A 21,416-nucleotide genomic window follows, 5' to 3' on the forward strand; every position below is an offset into this window, starting at 1 on the left:
GAGGGATCCTCTATGCCTCCTTCTCAGGTCTTTTTCCTTTTCCTCATCTTGTTCTTCTTCTTTTTCCCTCTTCATGGTAGTCAGCATTCATCTAAAGGTGCATTACCGCCACCTGGTGTTTTAAAAATCAAATAGGAATTAAACATCCCGAGTTTCTGTCACATTTTAGTACCTGGTTTACTCAGCTCTGATTTCTGAACTGTCCTGTTGTCCTGTCCAGTTTTTTTTTTTACCTCTAGCAGTAACATGTCTGAGGACCTTCTACCCTGTGTTAGAAATTAACTCTGTGTCAGGCTATCAAAGCAACAGCTGAGCTGAACACCACATTATGAAAGGCCACACTAGTTCAGAACCACAAGAATTTTTCAAATTTTTTTTTCTCTTTTCCCCTCCCTCTTTCCAATGTTTAGTTACTTGGTGGGAGATGAGCTATGGGTGGTGATGGAGTACTTGGCCGGTGGCTCGCTGACAGATGTAGTGACTGAGACCTGCATGGACGAGGGCCAGATCGCTGCGGTCTGCAGAGAGGTAAGAAGCCAAGTTTACACATCAGCAATACTGCCCACTACTTCTGTAGCTATGATGAGCTGACCCTTAAATTCAGGTGGGCACATTAAAAAAAAGCATGTGAACACTTAACCAGCCAAGAGAAAAAGACAGTCCAAATACTCTATGTGCTTAGTGCAGGCTTCCCTTTGTGTGTGTGGGTGTCGATCAGATATATATTTTTAGCTTTTTTTTCCTCCCTCTTCATAGTGTCTTCAAGCTCTAGACTTCCTACACTCCAACCAGGTGATCCACAGAGATATAAAAAGTGACAACATCCTCTTGGGTATGGACGGATCCGTCAAGCTTAGTAAGTCTTTACTTTTTTGACATTTCTGAATTGGTTTTAGCGTGGAAGAATTACAGTAAAAAAAAACCACCATTAATGACAAACAAGTGGCTCAGATTCAAATGTTTAACACACCACGGCACCTCTCTCCCTCTGCCTCCCCCTGCAGCCGACTTTGGCTTCTGTGCCCAGATCACTCCAGAGCAGAACAAGCGCAGCACGATGGTCGGAACGCCCTACTGGATGGCACCGGAGGTGGTCACTCGAAAGGCTTATGGCCCAAAAGTGGATATCTGGTCCCTGGGAATCATGGCGATAGAGATGGTGGAGGGAGAACCGCCCTACCTGAACGAGAATCCACTCAGGGTAAAACACAAACAGGACTCAAAGCTTTAGCTCGCTGGTCATACAGTATGCATGAAAATGAAATATTCAGATTTTTTTTTCTATAGTGCCCTCGTTTGATAATCTGTTTTGACCGCCTCCATCTTTCCAGGCGCTGTACCTGATAGCTACCAACGGGACTCCAGAGCTGCAGAACCCAGAGAGACTGTCATCCGTGTTCAGAGACTTCCTCAACCGTTGTCTGGAGATGGATGTGGACCGCAGGGGCTCTGCCAAGGAGCTGCTACAGGTGAAACTGAGACTCAGACCCAAAAATGCATGTACACAGTTTTGCCACACGTATTATCTTGTACATGAACTAGTCCTGCACCATGGGGGTGATATGGCATCAACCAGGTTGCGTTGGCCATGGACAAGTAGTTAGTCAGGTGTTGGCTTGCAGGAAAATACCAAAATATTGTGGGGAAAATTTGACAGTCAATACAATCTTATTCTTGCAAAATCAAAGTTCAAAGTAGCCGATGTGATTCTTCAGGATCTTTGGGATTTTTCAAAACCATTTAGCAGAAAGCACATGTCCATAAAACCAAACGACAATAATAAAAAAAAAACCTTTCTTAATCTTACTTGATATAATTTGTGTTAACATGAATAATTTCACATGTAAGTGCACAAACACTGTTGACTAATGTTACTTGTTCTCCTGGAATTGCTAGTTAATATTGCTAAAGATGGCTTCAAGATCAAGATTTTGCCTCCTACCTTTGCCTATCTTCTGCTCTGATTTGGTAACATCTGGAGCAGATGTTACCAAATCATCACTAAATGTCAACTTTTTTATATTTTTGTAATTCTGTATTTCTTCATATCCTCTCTGTCCTCTACAGCATTCCTTCCTCAAGCTGGCGAAGCCTCTATCCAGCCTGACGCCTCTGATTGTAGCCGCGAAGGAAGCCATAAAGAACAGCAGTCGCTAGGGAGTGCCCTCTGTCCGCACCCGAGGCTGGAGCCCTGCCTGTGTTGTGTGCGTTCGTGGGGGCAGAGACTTGGGTGTATGGTTGGTGGGTGGCGTGACAGTGACAGCACAAGGAGGGGGCTTTGTGTGACGTACAGTGACAGCACAAGGACAAAAGACCCCCAGGCCTCAAATGTAGGACGGACATCTGGCCTTGCAGCCTCTCGGCCCATGCTGCTGAAAAGACCTTGCCTCTTCGTTTACTTCTCCAGCACTCTGTACATGTAGAGCAGTCCATCACAAGTGTGTGTGTGTGTGTGTGTGTGTGTGTGTGTGTGTGTGTGTTTGTGTGTGTGTGTGTGTGTGTGTGTGTGTGCGCGCGTGTGTCTGGGCGTGTGTATGTGCGTGTGTGCAAAGTGTGCACATCTCTTTGTGTCATATGTCTATCTTTGGGAGGCAGTCGCTCCCCAAACACCCTCCCAAAAAATAGGGTGAAAAAATAGAAAAACGTGCGCTCAGTTTCGAGAAGAAACTTCAGGAGTGAGGAGGAGGAACTAACAAAACTGAGGAGCCCCCGATCCCTTCCCTGGCCAGCTCCTGGCTTGGCTTTCTTTCCTCTAGTCCCTCCACAGTGCACGATCAGGCCACACCTGCACCTGCAGTGACCAGCTGTTGTGAGAGAGTGACCCTGGACCCAACCTTTGCCTGCATGACCATGGCTCTGTGCAGAAACATTGCTGCTCCTCTGCAGATCGTCACGTCTCAAAGTGGTGGATTTGTGTGTGTGTGCGTGTGTGTGTGTGTGTGTGTATGTGTGTGTGTGTGTGTGTGTGTGTGTGTGTGTAGGGGTGCAGCTACAGGGGAAAAAAAAGTCAGGAATAATTTCACATGACCTACGTCAGCTTTAAACATCCTTCAGTAATCTGCTTCATGTCAGTGAAGAGATACGGGTCTCTATTTCATATGAGCCAACGTAGTTCAGACAGTCTCTGTCATAGAAATCACTGGAGTTCATGAAGGTTACCTGCAGTTCATTTACTGATTTCCGCTCTTTCCAAAACTGGCTACATGCTATCAGGTTTAATGCTCTGACTGTTTCAAATACTGAAAAAACTGAGTTTCCCTACATAAAATGTTGAATTCAACCAAAACTGTAGAACAGCATCCATCTATAATGTGACACAGCCGCAGATCACACCTGCAAATAGAAAATAATAAGTATATACTGTACATAATTTTTCATCATTTTCAGGAGGAAAGTGTTACATATTCAATTGTCATTTTAGTGATGTAGTGACACTGACATGCAGATGACCTGTCACATATTTAAATCAACGTTTGACACTGTAAATTCTGCATAGTCTATGTGGCAGAAATTTTTAGAATAACTATAATAGTGCACATTAACACTCAGTTTCATTACCAATGCAAGCATTTTATCTGCTAATTAGACAGATCCTTTAAAAGCACATGTCCACGTACACTATGGCATTCATTGTGTACAAGCATCTCAAATAGGATTATCCATGCTAGTATTTGTGGGTTTCTGTTTTCATGTTGTACCATGTTGTAAATAAATCAGAGCTAAACAGACAGTTCAACATCTATCTTAATTAATGTTCAGGCCTTCTTTTTTTATTTCATCTGACAATTATGTATGAAATAGAAGAAAAGACAAATACTAGATCAGAGACTCAACAGAAATGATATATGTTATCATTTAGATCTCTGTATATGTTGATGGATAGTAAGCTTTTTAAGGGGCTGGTACACAGTGGACAGTGCGTAATCCTAAAAATGCAACATTTCAGATTTTCAAATGAGCTCTTTTTTTTATGACAGTGGCGAACAGAAGGTCATGTAATTATTTACCTACAGTGAGTTGGACGTCCAGTGCCACATTTATCACAGTTTCCCAGAGTGTCCTAAGCATCCTCGTGCCCTTAGACCTTAAGCAGGAAATAACAAGATGCCCTTTGACGAAAATCTTTGCCAACATAAAATACACTGAACATAAATTTAGTCAATCCAAAACAACAATCTGCAACGAGACATTGAGGGAGAAAAAAAAATGTTCATGTCATTTGTCCTTTGACAGTTTAAATAACCTTGTCGAAGGTTATGAGAGATATGTATGGGCAGAAATGTAAAATGTAGATGAAGGTGGTCGTTTCAGTTGTTCTCCAGTGTGGGAAATGATTCCTCTGTTTTACAGGAGCATGGGGTATTAGTAAATCTTGTGATCTTAGATTGCAGAATACATGACATGACTGTGACTGTGCCAGCAAAATCCTGGCCTTATCTTTCCCTTTCCAGCTGAACAAGCTAAATATTCAACAACATTCATGTCTAATAAGGCACCGGGCACCAACCGTCCTCCTCACCCACCTGCACCCCTCCCTCCTCTTCTCCTTTGGTATTTCAGTGCTCTTCATTCATGCTTCAGTGTCCTTTTGTCTTTTAATGGTGTCTTATGTGACTTTTCTCATGTGATCTATATGTTTGTGGTGAGTTTTTTGGACAGATTAGAGAGGGGGAATGTTATCCACTGAGCGAAGTAGTGAGTGCCATTTCATGATTGTACCTTGAGCACTGAAAACAGAAACTGTGGTAGAGGTTCATATCGTTTCCTAACATTTCCTTCCATACCTGGTTTAGCGTTTAAACTCGTTCCTGTACAGAGGTTATCTACTTTGTGTCGTTATTTGGTAGCTTCGTCAGGCATTTCCCATGTAGCATCCCTCTGAGCGTGAGTGTGTGTGTCTGCGTGTTGTTAGGGGGCTACCTCAATCTGCACTAGAAGATGCCTCACTCGTGTTGTCCACCTTGACTTTGAGGTGCAGGGTAGCTGCTTAGTCACATTGTACCTCCATTGTACAGCAAATGTACAGAAGATGAAGGAGTGATGTTAGACAGGAGGATGCAACAGAATTCATGCATGTAAAACAAACTATACACTGTATCTCATCTTCAAATAGGTTAAGATTGTTAGGATATGTATGTATGTATGTAAATATGACGGGAAAACCCCCCCTTTTTTCAGAATTATGTAACTTAAAATGACAATATTCAGGTTGCTCTATGGTATGTATCAATAAATGTTTTGCACCCTGGAAATCAAAAAGAGAAAAACAAACACACACGCTGTCTCTGCACTCCCGGATCCAGCTCTCCTGTTTGGGCTTTATCGGACACTCCTTCATCTGGACAGAGAGAGCCGATGAATGCAGCACTCTGTGTGCGGGCCCACACAGTCTGTCCACTGCTGAGTGTTAGTACATGTATGTGTGTGTGCGGTAGGTGTGGGTGGCCTGTCAAGGAAGCTTCGCCGGCCCTGGGACGTTTGGCCTCTGCCCCATGTACAGGTCTGAACTATGAGCACAAAGGTGAATTTCGGGACAAGAGACACCGCTGACGTGCCCCTTTTCTGTGGTTGCGCCTGTACATTCCTATCTTCTGAATGTGTAAACCTGTACACGTGGTGTGAAAATTCCTCTATTAATGTGTATCAAGAGAATGGAACAAAGACAAAAAATGTTACTTTTTAAATTATTATCATTATTATTATTATTATTACTCTTATTATTGTCTAGCTTTGTAAAACTGCTGATCCATCTGGCATACCTCAGCAGGCCTTTCCCCATCTTTGAAAAAGGACAAACGATTGAAGGGGAAATGAGGTTTTGGATAAACTATTTTTAATTGTGGTTGAAGCAATAGACTTTTTGAACTTTGAATTGTGCATGGCTGTGTCTTGAGTGTAAAAAAAAACAAACAAAATATTGCAGTTTGGGAACTGGACTGAAATAAAAAGAGGAAGAAAACCAGAGTTGTGACGATGCTTGTTGGCTATCATGATTCTTAGGTTGGATTTATTTTAATTTGTTATGTTATTCATGGTTTTGCATTTTGTTAATAATCATGAGAACGAAACATGATGATATGAACTGATGGAACATGCATTAAAGAGACAGATGATACATGAATTATGAGTTGGGCATACAGTGAGTTCTCTGCATAATGATGATTATATAGGCCATAAATATAATTGTATCTAAGACTTGAATGACAAAGCATTGCCATATTTCTCATAATATTTGAAGTGTAAAAAAAAAAAAATATCTTCACAAGAAAATTGCAAAATCGTCAATATAAAAATGTTTCATAAGTTATTCAAAAGTAATTTAAAAAAAGTAATAAAAGAGAAGATGAAACATTTGATTAAAAGTAACAAACAGGAAGTGACATTCAGTCTATCCAATAGTGCCCTGAAAACAGGTCATACTGCTGTTGGTTTTAGTGCTTTGATGATGGCACGTGTCAAGTTCACACCACACAGCTCAGCACTGAAAATGATTCAGCTGTCTCTCGGGTCACCGGCGAGGTCACATGGCCGTCAGCTGAGTCGCAGTGATGATCCTCACGCCGATGCTCCCCGGCATCTCGTCAGCCATCTGCCGACCTCGCTTCCTCAGCTGAAGCCTCTGAGGATCAGTGGTGTCCTTCACCGACCCGGACAGCACCACTTGGCCCATGAACTCGTCCTTCACTGCGTTACTGTTCCACACCTGAGGAGGACCAGTCAGTTTTGAACATACAGTAGGACACTGTGCCGTATCACAAAGTGATCATAAGGGCTTTGACAAAGGGTTGGTGACTCTCATTTGATTATGTTGAGTTTAGGTAAACATGATGATGCTGTGCTCTCAGATATAGCCAAATAAAAGCTGCCATTACATATACATACAGAAAAATAACAACAACAACAAAAAACCTTTTAATAAGCATGTTAGGGGAAGGTTAACAAGTTCCTTATATTAGTAGTAAACCCCTTTGAAATCACACTGAATTATTGAAAAATAAAAAAAATGTCTTTGAGCATAAATCAAGGCTTTTTTTTCTGAATCTGTAAAATTTTCATTTTGGTGATACATGGTTTCCACAGGACAGTGACCAACAATCTCTCTGCACTGCCAGTCACTCAGATTAATTACAGTCATAAGGAGCAGACAGGTGCCATCTTACCTCAACAGTTATGGGCTTTCTGGGTTTCTTCCTATAGAAAATGGCGCTGGTTGTAAATTCTGGTTGCAAGGTGTCCGTCTTGATGATGGACTTCACTGACCGGCCTTCACAGGATATAATCACGTAGGGGTCTGCACCTGCGTGAAAACATGTAACAACATGTTTCAGTGAACTACACTGGTGGAATGAAGACTTTTCATAGCGTTTAGGAGACGTGCGGGTGAACTCTAGATTGTGGGACATCCTCCAACCTCCTGTGCTGTCCTGGTTCTGCAGCCCCTCAGCTCCGTGGACGTAGATGTGAGTCACAACTTGCGGGTATCCCAGAAATGAACTCCAGCATCTCACTTTCGGCTTATCCTCTGTCAGCTCCCTGTGAGAGTAGAGGAGAGTTAAACTTCCAGAAGAGAAGCTGAGTTTGATAGTCCAAACATTGTGACATTATGTCTGTGTTTCATAGACACAACACTGACTGGACTTGACAGCTTGGATTGCCTGTATGCGAGCAATCACGATTTGATGCTGTGTTTAGATTTGCCAACAAGAATGTCAGAAACAATGAAAAATTTGGTAAGACAGAAACTTTGGCCAAGAAAAGTAGTGGTAGAGCGATGTTTACAGACCACCGACATCCATTACGGGTAAATTTTTATAGTTTCCACTCTCCAAAACACTCATTTGTGTGCTTTTCTTGGAAATGATCCATTCACCAGTGTCTGAAATGAACAGTCCAAGAACAGCATGTTCCCCGTTTCCCTGAAGTGTCTCTTTAGACCTAATAATTGTAAGATAAAACTTACAACATTACATTTCTTTCTGCCAACATTAAGCGGAGCCAAACTGCTGATTCACACCGACTCCACTGTCACCACAGTCGTACCTGCACCCTGAGTCCACGTCAGTGAAAACCCGGATCATGTAATCGCCCAGCGTCTGAGGCCTGAAGGTGGTGGGGATGATGACGTAGCGGCCCTGCGGCAGCATGCTTCTCATAAACACTGTGCGAGCGTTGATGTAGGTGGACGTCTCCACACAATGTTGTGTCAGGAAGTCATGCATCCGATACTTCCTGTTCAGCTCCACCTGGAAAAGGAAAACCGTTTAAACTTTATTTAGTGTTCATTTACTTTACTCATCAAGTATAAAGTCTGGCACGTGATTTTTATATGTGCATTCATTGGTGTTTGCCCATGTAAACACCGGCTCACTGGTTCATATTTAATATAAACACATAAGTATTGTGGTTCAACCAGTTTAGGCTTGATGGACTGTGTGTGGTGATACATGTCATGCTATAACTCAAAGGTTACTTTTTGACACTTGTAAACCCACTGACATCTGAAATAAACACACAATACAAACATATAATACATACACATTTGATAAAAATGTTATTTTATGGATGTTAACCGTTCTAGTGGAGTAATACTTTGCTGTGTATTGCCTACACATATTATTCTTCCCCCTGGTGGCAGAATAGTGAATAAAATCTTGTGTGTAAAGTGTGTATTTTTTCAGTGTTATTGTAAGTTTAGAGTGATACAGTTCTTTTACTGGTAAGATGAGTGATGTGGTGATCAGTTAAGAAAATGAAAATCCTGTTGGACATGCTCCATAATTACACTGCATATACTTCTTGCTTATGCAGAGGATTAACATCATAATCATCGTAGTCCTCAAGCTCCAGCTGGGGACAAACTCAGAGGTTCACTGACACATATTTATCTATTTAATCAAAAGTCTTAAAAACTGGTAATTTGATAAAACAACTATTGAGTAAAAGTCTTCTTTTGACTGAGGACACAAAGAGTAGTGGACAGCAACATAAAACAGAGAATGTGGACACAGTGTCTGGAGTCCATCACATAAAGGAGGAGGACACATCTCTTACACAATGACCATAGATGACAAGGGTTAAATTCAGGTTAAGGCTTCAAGCTCACAGCATTTCAACAGGCCGCGTGCACTCAGCTGTTCACAGGCCCTGTGCTGTGTGGCACCAGCACTTATTGCTGTCCAGAATTTGCCCCTTTGGCAGCACTTCTGTGAGCATGATAAGAGTGTAAGAGCAGAACTTAGCCAGATCTCTGGACTCATGTGAACGTAGCAATCTAATCCCTGCATAAGAGATAAAATCTAGTCTGGCATGTTTTACAGCTGCTTTAAGGGAGAAATGCGTTGGCTTTGTAATTTAATAATCAGTTAAAACTTCTACTGAAAAACATCAAGAGTTAAATAGACTTTATGAATGTCGCTCACCACTGTATAATTCTACCCATAAATGTGTTGTGCTTTTTTTAATCCTTTAGTGAGGTTGTGGTTTCATATATATTCGGTATATTGTCACTCAGAAGGAATGTAAATGAAAGGCTTTTTTAAAATCTCCAGCAACCATCAAATTACACGAGATTTCTATAATGGCTGCACAAGCGCAGCACCAGCACACGGGCTGCTGAACAGCCTGCACCTCGCCTAGAGCCCAGGAAAAAACAGTCACCAAATGTATTTGTTTCCACTCTGTTTTTCAGCTTGAAACAATCAACTAAAGAATGTGCATTCTTTGTGTTTAAATGTATGATTTCACCACTTGTTAAATGGTCTGTTTTGGTTCTGATAAACTGATCAAGTAATGTCTGCCTGTCATAAGAAACACCCAACAACTCTTCACTGTTGGCTCAACAAGTGAGCAGAAAAGTATTGTGAAAGCCAAAATGTGATGAAATGACCCCGTTTTCCCCCAAAATAAACTAACTTTTGACTAACGACCTCATCCCAGACGAACACCATTTCCTCTGTGATGAACTTATCATTGCAGTCAATCTCCTCTTGATCTTTGTGCAATGTTTCACAAACTCTTCAACTCTCTTTTACTGTCATTTGCCCCTGGTTTGTAAGTCTCTTGGTGCTTATTATGCAGGTATATTAGTGGATGTTGGAGGTTTTACACCATATGTTACCTTAAAGACACCGAACCCAATGGTTAGATTTTCTCCTTGGCCAACTTTTCTGTGGATCTTCATGTCTCTCTGTTGCAGGGAGATCAAAACTTCATCGACCTCCTTCGTAACATCAAACAAATACTGTAAAAGAAGTTGAAAAGGAGTGAATATACAGGTGTGCATGTGCATGAACGCAGGTGATGTGAGGAGCGTGCGGGTACCTGTGGGTTCTGCAGGAATGTCTGCTTGTGGTTAGCACAGCCTCCACACCGGTTTAACAGCGGCTCTGCGTTTTTGGTCCAGCTCCCGAAGTGCACGACCTCATTCCATGTCTTGTGGATACTGATGAGCGAAGTATTGATTAGACGGCAAATGTCTGCATCTGTGAAGCACTTGCACCAGTCTGTGAATGACATCCTGCGGATGCAAACAGAACATGCGTGATTACAATGTCATGGAGGAGATAAACTCCGCAGCTGGACCGTTGTAATTCAGGGGACTTAACCACTTACCAGAACTCTCCATCATCCTCCACTGTGATGCCAAGGTTGCCCCTCTCCATGTCACCGACCTTTGACCATTCCTCAGAGCTGACAGACACCAGGCAGAGCAAATGGTTATTGCACTTATGAATCACACAAAATCCACCTTTTGAGTCATTAAATGTGTTTTTTTTTTGTTCACAGAATAGATGCTGTTACCAGGTTAGATATACAGCAGCTCCAGCATATTTCACATTGGAAAAAAGACGGACAACTTCTAAAGCAATGTCCACGTCTCTGCTGTCTCTCCATATGCTCAGTATGTTTCACTAAAATATGGTGAATTACTTCCATCTCAGTTATCATGCAGGGCCCAGGAGAGCTTGTGAGTTCTTCCACTGGTCAGAACTGAAACCTTTGGACCATACTGGGCATACAAAGGGACATATTTTTCTCATCCTTATTGGAATCTGACTAATATGAATTTAAGTTGACCACAGTGTCTTCTCCATGAAGGAAACTATCAACGTTTTACAGTCACCTTTTACATCTTCAGGCAATGAGTTTTCCATTTTATCATCTGTAATGAAAAAATAAACCATGGAGAATAAATTACCTCTATCAGCCTCTCACCTGTCACTCCACGCTCCTTTCCACTCAATCTTGCCCCAGGGGTTCCTCATGCGGATCAGAGGGATGGTTTCGTTCTTGAAGTAGGCCAACAGCCCATGACCCAAGCGCACCTTCTTCACTGCAGTCACTGAGTACGCATGGCCTTTCACCAGCCCGTTTGCCATCCTGTTCTCAATTTCATGAGGCTGCGCCTGATGAAATTATAAAAACAATCAGTTCACAGTGGCCAGTTTGTCTTAAGAGCAGAGACAAAGCGGTGAACGTTCAGAAACGGAACAAACCTTAATGGAGCAGCTTATAATTCCTCCACGGTCATACACCTTTAGTAGGTCTTCAAACAGCTGGTCTTGTTTTTTCTGTTCTTTATAGTAGGCGCCAGCCTCCAGGTTGATGGCTTCAGCCACGGCTCCACTGAAATCCACCACAGCATCTCCAGTGTTTCCCCCCTCCAGAGACTCATAGCAGCCGGAGAGCCTGGACACAGGGTGCAGGGCAATCACAAGTTTAGAGTTGGAAGTGTTACAGAAATATTAAAAGATATAATGAACTATATTTAAGAATACTGTTGAACACAAGACAGCATTCTATATATTTGTATAATATAATATACAATATTACAAAACACATTTAAAAAATTTTATAAGAAAAGCAGCAATAGTTGTTTTATTTTATCATGCATTATTAATGTATTGTTGCTATTAGTGTTATAAGTAGTAGAACTTGTATTGGTAAAAGGATCTATATTTGTATTTAATAATGCCAATTATTTATAATGATCATTTATAACTTATAGTTATATTTTTGAATATGAAAAAGAAGGTGAAAATCAATGTCTGAATAAGGGACAATCTGGTTTAAGTGCACTGACTTGGCGTAGGCCTTCTCCAGCAGGGCGCTCCAAAATTCATTGTGGTTTTTTGAGTGACAGTAGATGAGTTCTCCGTTAATTGTAGGCAGCCGGTCGTCCACCACCACATCTATCCACTCTCCAAACACCCAGAACTGAAAGTGGAAGATTCCTGCATAGTCCTCCGGGTGTTTGGGATCCCACTCCTGCTCCTTCCAGTCAGGAATGACCTGGAAACACACAAACACAATGCAGCAAATATCAGTGAGACTGCTGAGTCATTTTCAGATAAAGCTACTGTAAATAAAATGGCACGTGGCTCCCAATGTAATGTCACTGACAGATTTTAGTAAAACTACACATATAGCACTCAGCAATGACATAAGTCTGCTTAGACATACTGTACATTATAACAACTTAGAAATACATTTTTAATTTCTACTCTCATACATCAGTCATACAGCATTTAGAGCAAAGGAGAAGAGCCGTGGATATCAGCTTTTTTACACAACACGAACACATATATATATATATATACATATTTTGAAAGTACAATCTATAACCTATGGGTTGTACTGTATATATAATATATATTGTACAAGGGATAAATGTATGGTATATTTTCCCCACGTTTTCACAAACTCTTCCAGTTATTTAAGGAACACTTATCTTTTCAGAATATAGGATACATAGAATATACACGAAACATTGTAAATAGCATAAATCCAGTCATCAGTTGAAGGCATTTGTGGCTTTAGCAACTTTGTAGTGGTGGCTTGTTCACAATGGTGTAAACAAATATTCGATGCTTAAGTTTATTTCTTTTAGTTAATAAGCCACTTTGGGAACTTTTAACCCGATAGATCAAAAAAGCCCAAATATGTGGAGAGTTTACAATGACTCACTCTGGCTCTAACAGTTACAATCTGCACGCTCAGTTCTCTGAGCAGGAGAGGAAACAACTCTGAGCAGAAAGTTTGTGGCTGACATTTGATTCCTGAGTGTTCGGTTCTCTAGCTTCTCTTCTCTTCCTCCTACTACAAGTTTCTACACACTGTTTTCTAAATATTATTTTGAATTATTTTGAATTCATGGCAGTGGCACAACACAGTAGCTTATATGATAGACTACCATATACAAGCAAAGACAATCTGACTCAAAGTTATGCGTTATTGTACTGAAGGAATGTGGCGTCGTTCTAAATCATGAGTGAAGCCCCTCAGGTGAATTCCTGAGACGTCCAGATTTGAGTTGAGTATCAGCCGGTTACACGTTTCAACCCTAATCCTTTACCCCACTCCTGCTGTCTCATCAGAGCTATTAGCATTATTAAAATTTGGTTACCAACAGCAAATACACCAGCCCTTTGACTCACAGAGTAAATAAATCAAGTGAACTCACCTTCTTCCAAAGGTTTGGCTTCAAAGCCAGACAAGAGCAGGCAGCAACAAACCAGCAGTTCCCCACAACTCCCTGGTTCAGGTCATGGGAACTGATGCCCTCCACAAACAGATGGGGCTCATTGCTTATCTCCTGCAAGAGAAAAATGAACAGGGTGTACACTTTGTTCTTAAGTTTGTAGAACACTTTACCATAAACAAGAAAGAAGAAACAAACCTAATGGAGCGGTGTTATAGGATTTTTCAGTTAAATTGCAGTTTGTATAATTCACTCTATTCTTTTCAGCAGCAGTAATTGCATTTCCTGATGGATGCTACTGATGAACCGCTACCACAGCTGAGTCACTCACCCCGGGTCGTTTCCACTCCACAGTCCCTGGAGGTGATCTCTGATAATACAGCGACGCATTGGTGGCTGGAAATTCTGGATCCTCAAACAGCTTCTTGTCCTGGATGCAGTTCCTCCTCAGATCAGCGTAGTGCTGGTTTTTGTACGGGGCAGCGGAGGAGAACATGGTCCGGATGCTGATGATTCACAGCTGCGGGTTAATGACAGGCACCAGACGTTTTCAGACTTTATATAGTGTTTAGGAGCAGGATCTCTCTGTGGCCTATGACGGTGAGCATTTCTGGGCAAAGTCTCCTAGAGGTTTTCCTATAAATCCCTACACTACTTCACTCCCACATCAGCAACAGACTGCCCTGTGACCCTGAGTCCCTCTGGACAATCTGAATTTACTGATGAGCCTACAGTGTTGCATAAAAAAGGTTTTTTTACAGCATTGTAAAATCCAAAACATTTATCTTTGCCAACTGTGGTCTATTAATCAAGTTTCTATGGAAAGAGCACGCAGATCCAAAGCTAAATTTATCTCACAAGTATCTCACCAGAGATACTTTTTCTCTGGATTTTTCATGTCCATCATGACTGACAGGAAAACAAATTAATTACATACTGTATCCTTCACACACACTTCCTGGTCTCAGGCAAACAAGACTGCTCTAAATCCAATAAGATCACTCTATAACCAAGTCCTAAAAGTCTTGGATAAGAAACCACGACAGTTCCATCACTGTGATCTACTCTCAAAATACAAAATGTTGGGCCTTGATAACCTTGTTATGTTCGCAGATATTCGCTTAGTATACAAGATTATCCATAATGCTGATCCTAATGCCAACCTTGTCACTTTAAATGTAGCTATTGACTCTCGCATATTGCACCTTGAAATATGCACCTATATCTTCTATCTGTGGTTTTTACTGTTTTTATTGTGGTTTTTATTTTTAAAAATTTGGTTATTGGGTCCTCATACTTTATTTCGTGCTTTTTTGTAGTGTCTTTCGATATATACTGGGTCCCTGTATTTTCTGTATTCTGTCATTTTTCGTGATGGGATCTTTTCATTTCTTGTAAATGATCAATGTCATTGCACATTGTCCCTTTGTTAAATTGAAATAAATAAAATATGTTAACAACAGCCAACAAAAGCTGCCACGTATATGTGATTGGCATTTCATGAGTCAGTTTTAACCTAAACTCTCAAGTATTTTAAGAACAACAGAAATGTGTTTAAGGCCAGAAAGATTACTGTATTTATGACAGAGTCAGTGGTGAATAACACAGCTGTATTCTCTGGGGAATGATGATGTTTTAACCCTTGATCTTTTGTCCCTTCTCACTGACCCCTCAGGACTGAGTTGATTTATATGGATAGCTTGATGTTTTATTTTTGCCAAGAATAACACATTACAGCAAACCAAGATTACTTCACTGGAAGCAATAAGTTCTCGACGCACATAAAGTTTCTTCTTCATAAGAATCCCCCAGAAGTGGGTCTTTAGAAGTCAAATGTTAAGTAGTGAAATGTCTGGGGCAGCAAGAGCACTGACTGGAAAACTTCAAGTAAGAGAAATGAGGAAACTAAAGTGAAAAAGAAACAATAAATGCCAACCGTTCCTCTCAGACACCGCTCTACATTAAGGAAGTTTCCAGGTGTTGTACCTGTCTGTATCGCCCCTCCTACGCACCAGTGGCCTATTTATGCATGTGCATTGCAAGAGCCACACCCGGGCTTTTGACCCTGCGTTTGTTTTGTTTTACAATGGATTTTATTTCCTCCCTGTTATTGTTTTACTCCAGTAAGTGACATTAGGAAGAAGGAGTGTTAAAACTTCAGATGTCATACGCAGCTACCAGACTTTAAACTGAGAAATCATAAACATTCTGTGGCTCTGGTAAGGGGACAGCGTTGTGAGCCTGTATGCGCTTGTGTGTGAATGTTATCTGTTTGAGAGTTCCTGGCTAATGTGCTCAGGCAGGTTATTTTTGGTTGGTTATTTGCTCTTCTTTAGTGGACCATGAGCGTAGTAAACTTTGCGTCACACACTATTTGGTATGATATTCTCTGTTTAACCGGCGTAATATATGTAAAAGAGACAGCAGTTCGTTTTCCACACATTTCTGTCCTGCATGACAGGACACGATGGGAATGTTAAAAGTGTTTTAGTCTCATTCAGGGGTGGCACAGCAAGAAAACAAAAACATCAGATCAGAACCAACTATGGGTATCACCAGGCTGCAGGCATGCCTAAATGTTTTGCCACATTTTGATGTGGAGTTAGTACTGACTTGTATCTGAGAAAACCTCTTAATAAATCGTTACATGGACACAGAGAAGTATGAAATATTGCCAGTAGAAACATTAATGTGAGTGAGCACATTAATAAGGAAGAACTGGCATAGAGGTTTGAGGCAAAACTTTTACTTGCGAAACTAAAGATGTCTCATACAAAAGGTTGTGAAGTGATGGTACAAACAAACAAAACACAGTAAAGGTTAATCCTAGTTAATCCCATGAAACTATAGTGAAGCTAAACACTGTATATAAGATCACTAAAACTGAATTAAAGACACTAAGCTTGTAGTAAAAGCAGCTCTCACCTGTGCTGAGCTGTCTTATCTTGCAGTGCAGTCCTGTGAAGCCTCCTGAGAGATGTGTTCAAATCAGTCACCACATTTCTCTTTGAACATTCGTCACACAAAACGAGGCGTCTGTGACACAATTTTGTCCAAACAAAATCCAGTTTCTTGAGTTTCAACTTCTGCCTATGAGGACAAACACTGACTAAAAACTGGTCTGACGAGCACCTCTCTGCAGCAGGAGGTGTTATGCAAAGGCTGGTGATTACAAGGAGGGAGGGAAGGGAAGACTGAAACTGAACACCTTCTACCTCCCATTACCCTGCAGCTCATAGGTGAAACAGGCGAAAACTTGTCCTGTTCTATTACAATAACAACAAAAAAAACTTCTATATATTTTCCTCGATGTATGTACTGGATGACACATTTATCTTTGTTAAATCATTTGTTGTGTGTTGTTTATAATGCTAAAAAAAAAAATCTTACAGTTATCCAGAGGTCAATCAATTTGAATAAACATGACTAATAAGCCATGTGCAATCCCCAGACTGTAAGTGAACTGTGGTTATAAGACAAACTGGCAGGCTCTCAGAAGTGAGGGCTTAACTTTTAAGCAGCACAAGAAGCATTTTGACTCCCTCAGATGGACAAAAATCTTGTCTGGATAATTGCAGCTTTAAACTGAGAGCAAAAGAGGCTGCTTGAGAAGAATGCTTGGAGGAAGCCAACAGTAATAATTGATGCGGGAGTTAAGAGGAAAGGCGGATTAAGAAGCTAAACTAATTTTAAAAATAAAAATAATAATAATCAATTGGATTAGAAGGAATATGAGAAAGAAACAATGGAGGGTTTCATATACGAGCAAAAGTTCATGAGAAAAGGGTGTTTCAGTGGGGGGGAAGGGAAATATCTAGTCACACAGTGTATGACGGGAACCTATTTAAAAAGGCGACAGCAACTTAATGTAACAGAGTGCAGCGGGGCCTAATAATGCTCTCTCCTATCACTTGCAGTCTTCAATGCATTGGTTAAATGAAGTGCAGCCAAAGTGCAGCCTGATACTGGCTCCAGGGAAAAGTTCACATGTCAAAAAGATCTCTTCCTTGTGAGAATGTATGTATGCTGTGTTGTCCTCAGAAAATTCTTTGCCTGGACATCAGTTTTTTTGCCACTAAAAACAAAAAAACTAAAAACACAGAAGCAAATCACAGAGGTTGGTAATTGTACACATTATTCATAAAGTATATTTTTTTATTTCATGATGTTCTATTTATCTAATTATCTGAGGGACAATATATTGATTGATTATTAAAATACTTAAGACATTTCTGCTTATATTTTGAAAACAAATTGCAAAATATAAAAAAACAAACCAATTAACTGAAGCATTCAAGAAAATTGTAAAGCTCAGCTTATTACTATCAAATGCTATTTCATCATTCTGAATTTCACATTAAAGCACATTTCACATTGAATCAATATTTTTACAACAATAATGTCCCAAAGGACAAAGTGAAAACAATGTCACAATGTTAAAATCGTATGAACGTACGGAGAAGGATCACCCAAATCTGAAGCTCCACTCAGCTTTGTGGAGCTTTACAGTTATTTTCACTGTACTGTTTAGCCGTCCGGCCTCTAACTTTTCTGCCCTGGTTCACTAGCCTACTGTTGTTTTTGGCTGCAGCAGCTGCTTTCATCGACGAAGTGCAAAAAACCCACTGTACACCACCTGCTCACTGGACCATTCAGAATAACACTGGCACTGTAGTTGTTCTAGCTAATTGGAGCTAACTGGCTAAATTTGGTAGCACTTACTAAGCTTTATTTCTTAAAGGACAAGTGTAGGATTTGGGGGATCCATTGGTAGAAATAGAATATAATATCCATATTTATGTTTTCATTAGTGTATAATCACCTGAAACTATGAATTGTGGTGTTTTTGTTTCTTAGAATGAGCCCTTCATATCTACACAGGGAGCAGGTCCTCTTCCACAGCCTGCTGCCATGTTGTAGCTACCACCATGTTTCTACAGTAACCCATAATGGACAAATGAAACACTTTTACGTTACCTGAAGGCCACCGTAAGTTCTGCAACGGTGAGGGGAGAGGTATTCAGTTGGTTGCAATCTGCCGTCTCAGATGGTACTAAATCTTTCGTGCTGGTCCTTTAAGAGAGGCTGGGAGCGGATGATTCGCTGAAAGGTGAGGGAATGGTAACTGCAGAAAACAGCACTGTCACGTAAGTGACAAAAAAAAAAAACTGAAATAAAAAGTGACATGAAATAACAGTGTTGTTGTGAATAATGACATGAAATAAAAACAAATCTGAGGATAGCAGTGTCCATCATTGCTCTCTTGTGCTTCAGTTTGGTCCAAAAGAAATATCTCAACTGCTGGCCAGATTTTTAATCACATTTGCTGTGGACACTCAGAGTCCACAGAGAATGAATCCTTTTGTTGACCTCCTGACCTTTTATCTCACATCATCATCAGCCAAAAGAAATCTTCTTGCACACAAGAAACATTCAAATTCAAAAGCGCAGGTTTTTATGACATTTACTGAGTAAATGTATGTCCCCTTGAAGATGAACCTTTACACTTTGACTCCCCCATGAATTTTCATTCAGCTCTATTACCATCCAAATTTCAAGGCCAAAAAAACACTCATACACAAGATATTTCATAAACTGACGAGGCACATGGAAATAAAGTTAGCGCAGCATGATGATGCATTTGATTAACTCGTAGCCCTTCCTCCAGTGCCACCCAGAGGTTAAACTACATTTTGAACCACAGCACTGAGACTCCATAAATTGCACAGTTACAGTAGCACTGTGTTGTCCAGTGCTTTGCTATTGTGGAACAGTAAAGCCTCTGGGGATATTAGCAGAGATTTACACTTTTCATTGTGTTGTTACAAAAGAAACAGCTGACAGCAGAAATCTGTCCCACGCTGATACCTAACATGATTAGACTATTCCCTCGTCATCTTTTTAAAAATCTCTAATCGCCCCAGAGACACATTTGTGATCTGTAATGGATTCTGTGTTTGAATCTCATGAAGACTTGACAGGTCAAAGAGAAATATCTGTCCTATAAGGCTGCAGACAGTCAATATTATTGAACATGAGACAATCTCTTTCAGAGTCAGAAGGCGATGAACTTGAACCCTTAATGTCGTCAAGATGTGAAATCTGAAACAGACCCAGAGAATGAGTGGTGAAGAACGCAGTATTTGGAATAAAGGTGCATTCTCTGGCACAGAATAAATAACAGGACAGAAAAAAAATCCTACCCCACAATATCAACTGAGCTGCTAAGGACTTTCTGTCCTAATGTCAGCAGAGATTAGAGTTTTGATCATAAATATTGATTACACCGTACTTTACTGAACCCCACTCATTACGAAAATAAATTCTTAAATTAAGTATTTCTATAAAGCATGTTTTACTAGAGCTGTTTTTCTACTATTGGCTTGAATTTTCCCTCACTGAGCACATAACCACATGTCTAAAGAATGCTTGCTTTGAGTTTTGAGTTGAGTAATATTTCACTCTACCTCAAATAAATCATTGTTTCGGTGGTTGAAATCAGAGAATGAAAGGATCAAATTTCTGCTGATATCAACTCAGATGACAGCCAGACTCTGTCACAACATTTAGTCTCATGTCTGTGGAAAGTTACTACCACAGAAAAATTACGTTTTCCTGGTGACATTTTAAAGATATTCAACTATTAAAAAACAGGCTCATGATCTTATATGGCCTAAAATAGTTGCCAGGAAAGACAGACATTCAGTACTGTGACCCTGTGTTAAATATTTAGTCTTTTTATAGTAAATTTACAGTACGAGATAGTCACTGATAATAGCATTTTCTAGTTCCTTTTTATCTTTCTACAATTTTGGCAGAATCCCAGAGTTAATTTGAGTGGAGTCACGGATGTTTGTTTTAGTGGAGCTCCCCTTCAACTCCTTCCCCAGATTTGACTACTCCTTATGGAGAAATGCCAAATTGTAGGACACACACATTATAGCCAGCAGATGGCAGGACATTCATAAAAGGTGAATGTGCGTCTCCATATGTGTTGCTAAAAACGGCATCAGTATGTCCACGCTTGAGTCCTGCAGTAGGGGCCGCCAGAGCTGAACGGTTGTATTCCAACTCCAGCAGTCAGTCAGATCCAGCATCATGTTATAGCAGGAAGAAGAGGGGGCGTTCTCCAGCACAACACAACAATAAAATGTGCAGTCATGGTACAGAGAGGAAGTGCTGCACTAATGCTGCATATTTGTTATAATCAATATTGGATTGTATCATATAATGATGCACCACCAGATTAATGGCTTTCTGTGGGTTATTAATGAATTCATGGGTTTGTTCTGAGCTAAGACTTCTTATTTGAACTGTTGCTAGGCACAACAAGCAGCATATGTAGGGGCCTGTTAGGTGGATACAGGACTAATGAAGGTAAAAACTGGCCACAGTATTTGTGATGCTGACTATAACTACAGGACAACGAGGGAGGCTAGTTGCCAAATTTAAGATACAATTAGATACAATGCAGTTTAGTTATATTCTGCAACATGTTTGTACTAACATTTTTTTATTGCTCAATATACAACATTTTATCAATTAATAAAGAAAATTGATCAAACCTGGGCCACATACAATATCCCACACAAGTATCTGGCTCTACAAGCAGCTTACAAATGTTATAATTTGAATAAGCTGAAGCTGTTACAAACCTTGATAGAGACAAAGGAGCATGACACATCATATTTCTACACTACTATTTACTATTGTGTTATGAGAAAATTAGCAATGCTAACGGTTCAGTTATTGTTTGACATGTTTGGCCGCTGCTGATAAAGCGAGAGGCAGATCTCCTGTTCCCATGGTGATGAAGATGGTTTTGTAGTGGTCTCCTCTATTTTTTTACACACAAATCTTTTATCTATTTATACAACTAAATTTGTAGCACACATTAGTGTTGTACACATACAGAACCAACTTGTTCACAAACTTC

The 21,416-nt window shown here is 40.4% G+C and overlaps 2 protein-coding genes across 7 annotated transcripts in view; one reads left to right on the forward strand and one right to left on the reverse strand.

Moving 5' to 3' along the window:
- LOC130181952 (serine/threonine-protein kinase PAK 3) overlaps positions 1-5,964 on the forward strand; it is a 42,022-nt gene extending 36,058 nt beyond the window's left edge. For all 5 annotated transcript variants that reach the window (XM_056396433.1, XM_056396431.1, XM_056396430.1 and 2 more), the window contains 5 exons: positions 411-528; positions 757-856; positions 1,005-1,201; positions 1,332-1,469; positions 2,068-5,964. In XM_056396433.1, coding sequence (XP_056252408.1) covers positions 411-528; positions 757-856; positions 1,005-1,201; positions 1,332-1,469; positions 2,068-2,157 — 643 coding nt within the window. In that variant the 3' untranslated portion in view covers positions 2,158-5,964. The remainder of the gene's footprint in view (positions 1-410; positions 529-756; positions 857-1,004; positions 1,202-1,331; positions 1,470-2,067) is intronic.
- On the reverse strand, positions 5,817-16,613 carry LOC130181951 (calpain-5-like). Of its 2 annotated transcripts, none has more exons than XM_056396429.1 (13): positions 16,406-16,613; positions 13,812-13,986; positions 13,463-13,594; positions 12,083-12,291; positions 11,496-11,688; positions 11,215-11,405; positions 10,612-10,689; positions 10,321-10,516; positions 10,118-10,240; positions 8,041-8,243; positions 7,412-7,533; positions 7,161-7,297; positions 5,817-6,703 (listed from the first exon to the last, which is right to left on the reverse strand). In XM_056396429.1, exons 2-13 carry the CDS (start codon positions 13,974-13,976, stop codon positions 6,521-6,523), a joined length of 1,932 nt encoding a protein of 643 aa, XP_056252404.1. In that variant the 5' UTR covers positions 13,977-13,986; positions 16,406-16,613; the 3' UTR covers positions 5,817-6,520. The 2 variants fall into 2 exon arrangements, with proteins under 2 accessions (XP_056252404.1, XP_056252403.1); XM_056396428.1 differs by having other exon boundaries at positions 13,812-14,000.
- Positions 16,614-21,416: the final 4,803 nt, after the last annotated feature.

Source organism: Seriola aureovittata, chromosome 15, assembly GCF_021018895.1.
Source record: "Seriola aureovittata isolate HTS-2021-v1 ecotype China chromosome 15, ASM2101889v1, whole genome shotgun sequence".
NCBI classification, from domain to species: Eukaryota; Metazoa; Chordata; class Actinopteri; order Carangiformes; family Carangidae; genus Seriola; species Seriola aureovittata.

Excerpts from the sequence above, each read along its gene's own strand:
- LOC130181951 (XM_056396429.1), bottom strand. The coding sequence starts at position 13,976 with ATGTTCTCCTCCGCTGCCCCGTACAAAAACCAGCACTACGCTGATCTG. Across the intron at positions 10,690-11,214 it reads AAAGGAGCGTGGAGTGACAG|CTCTGAGGAATGGTCAAAGG; the intron begins GTGAGAGGCTGA and ends GGTGTCTGTCAG. Across the intron at positions 7,298-7,411 it reads GAACCAGGACAGCACAGGAG|GTGCAGACCCCTACGTGATT; the intron begins GTTGGAGGATGT and ends GTTTTCACGCAG.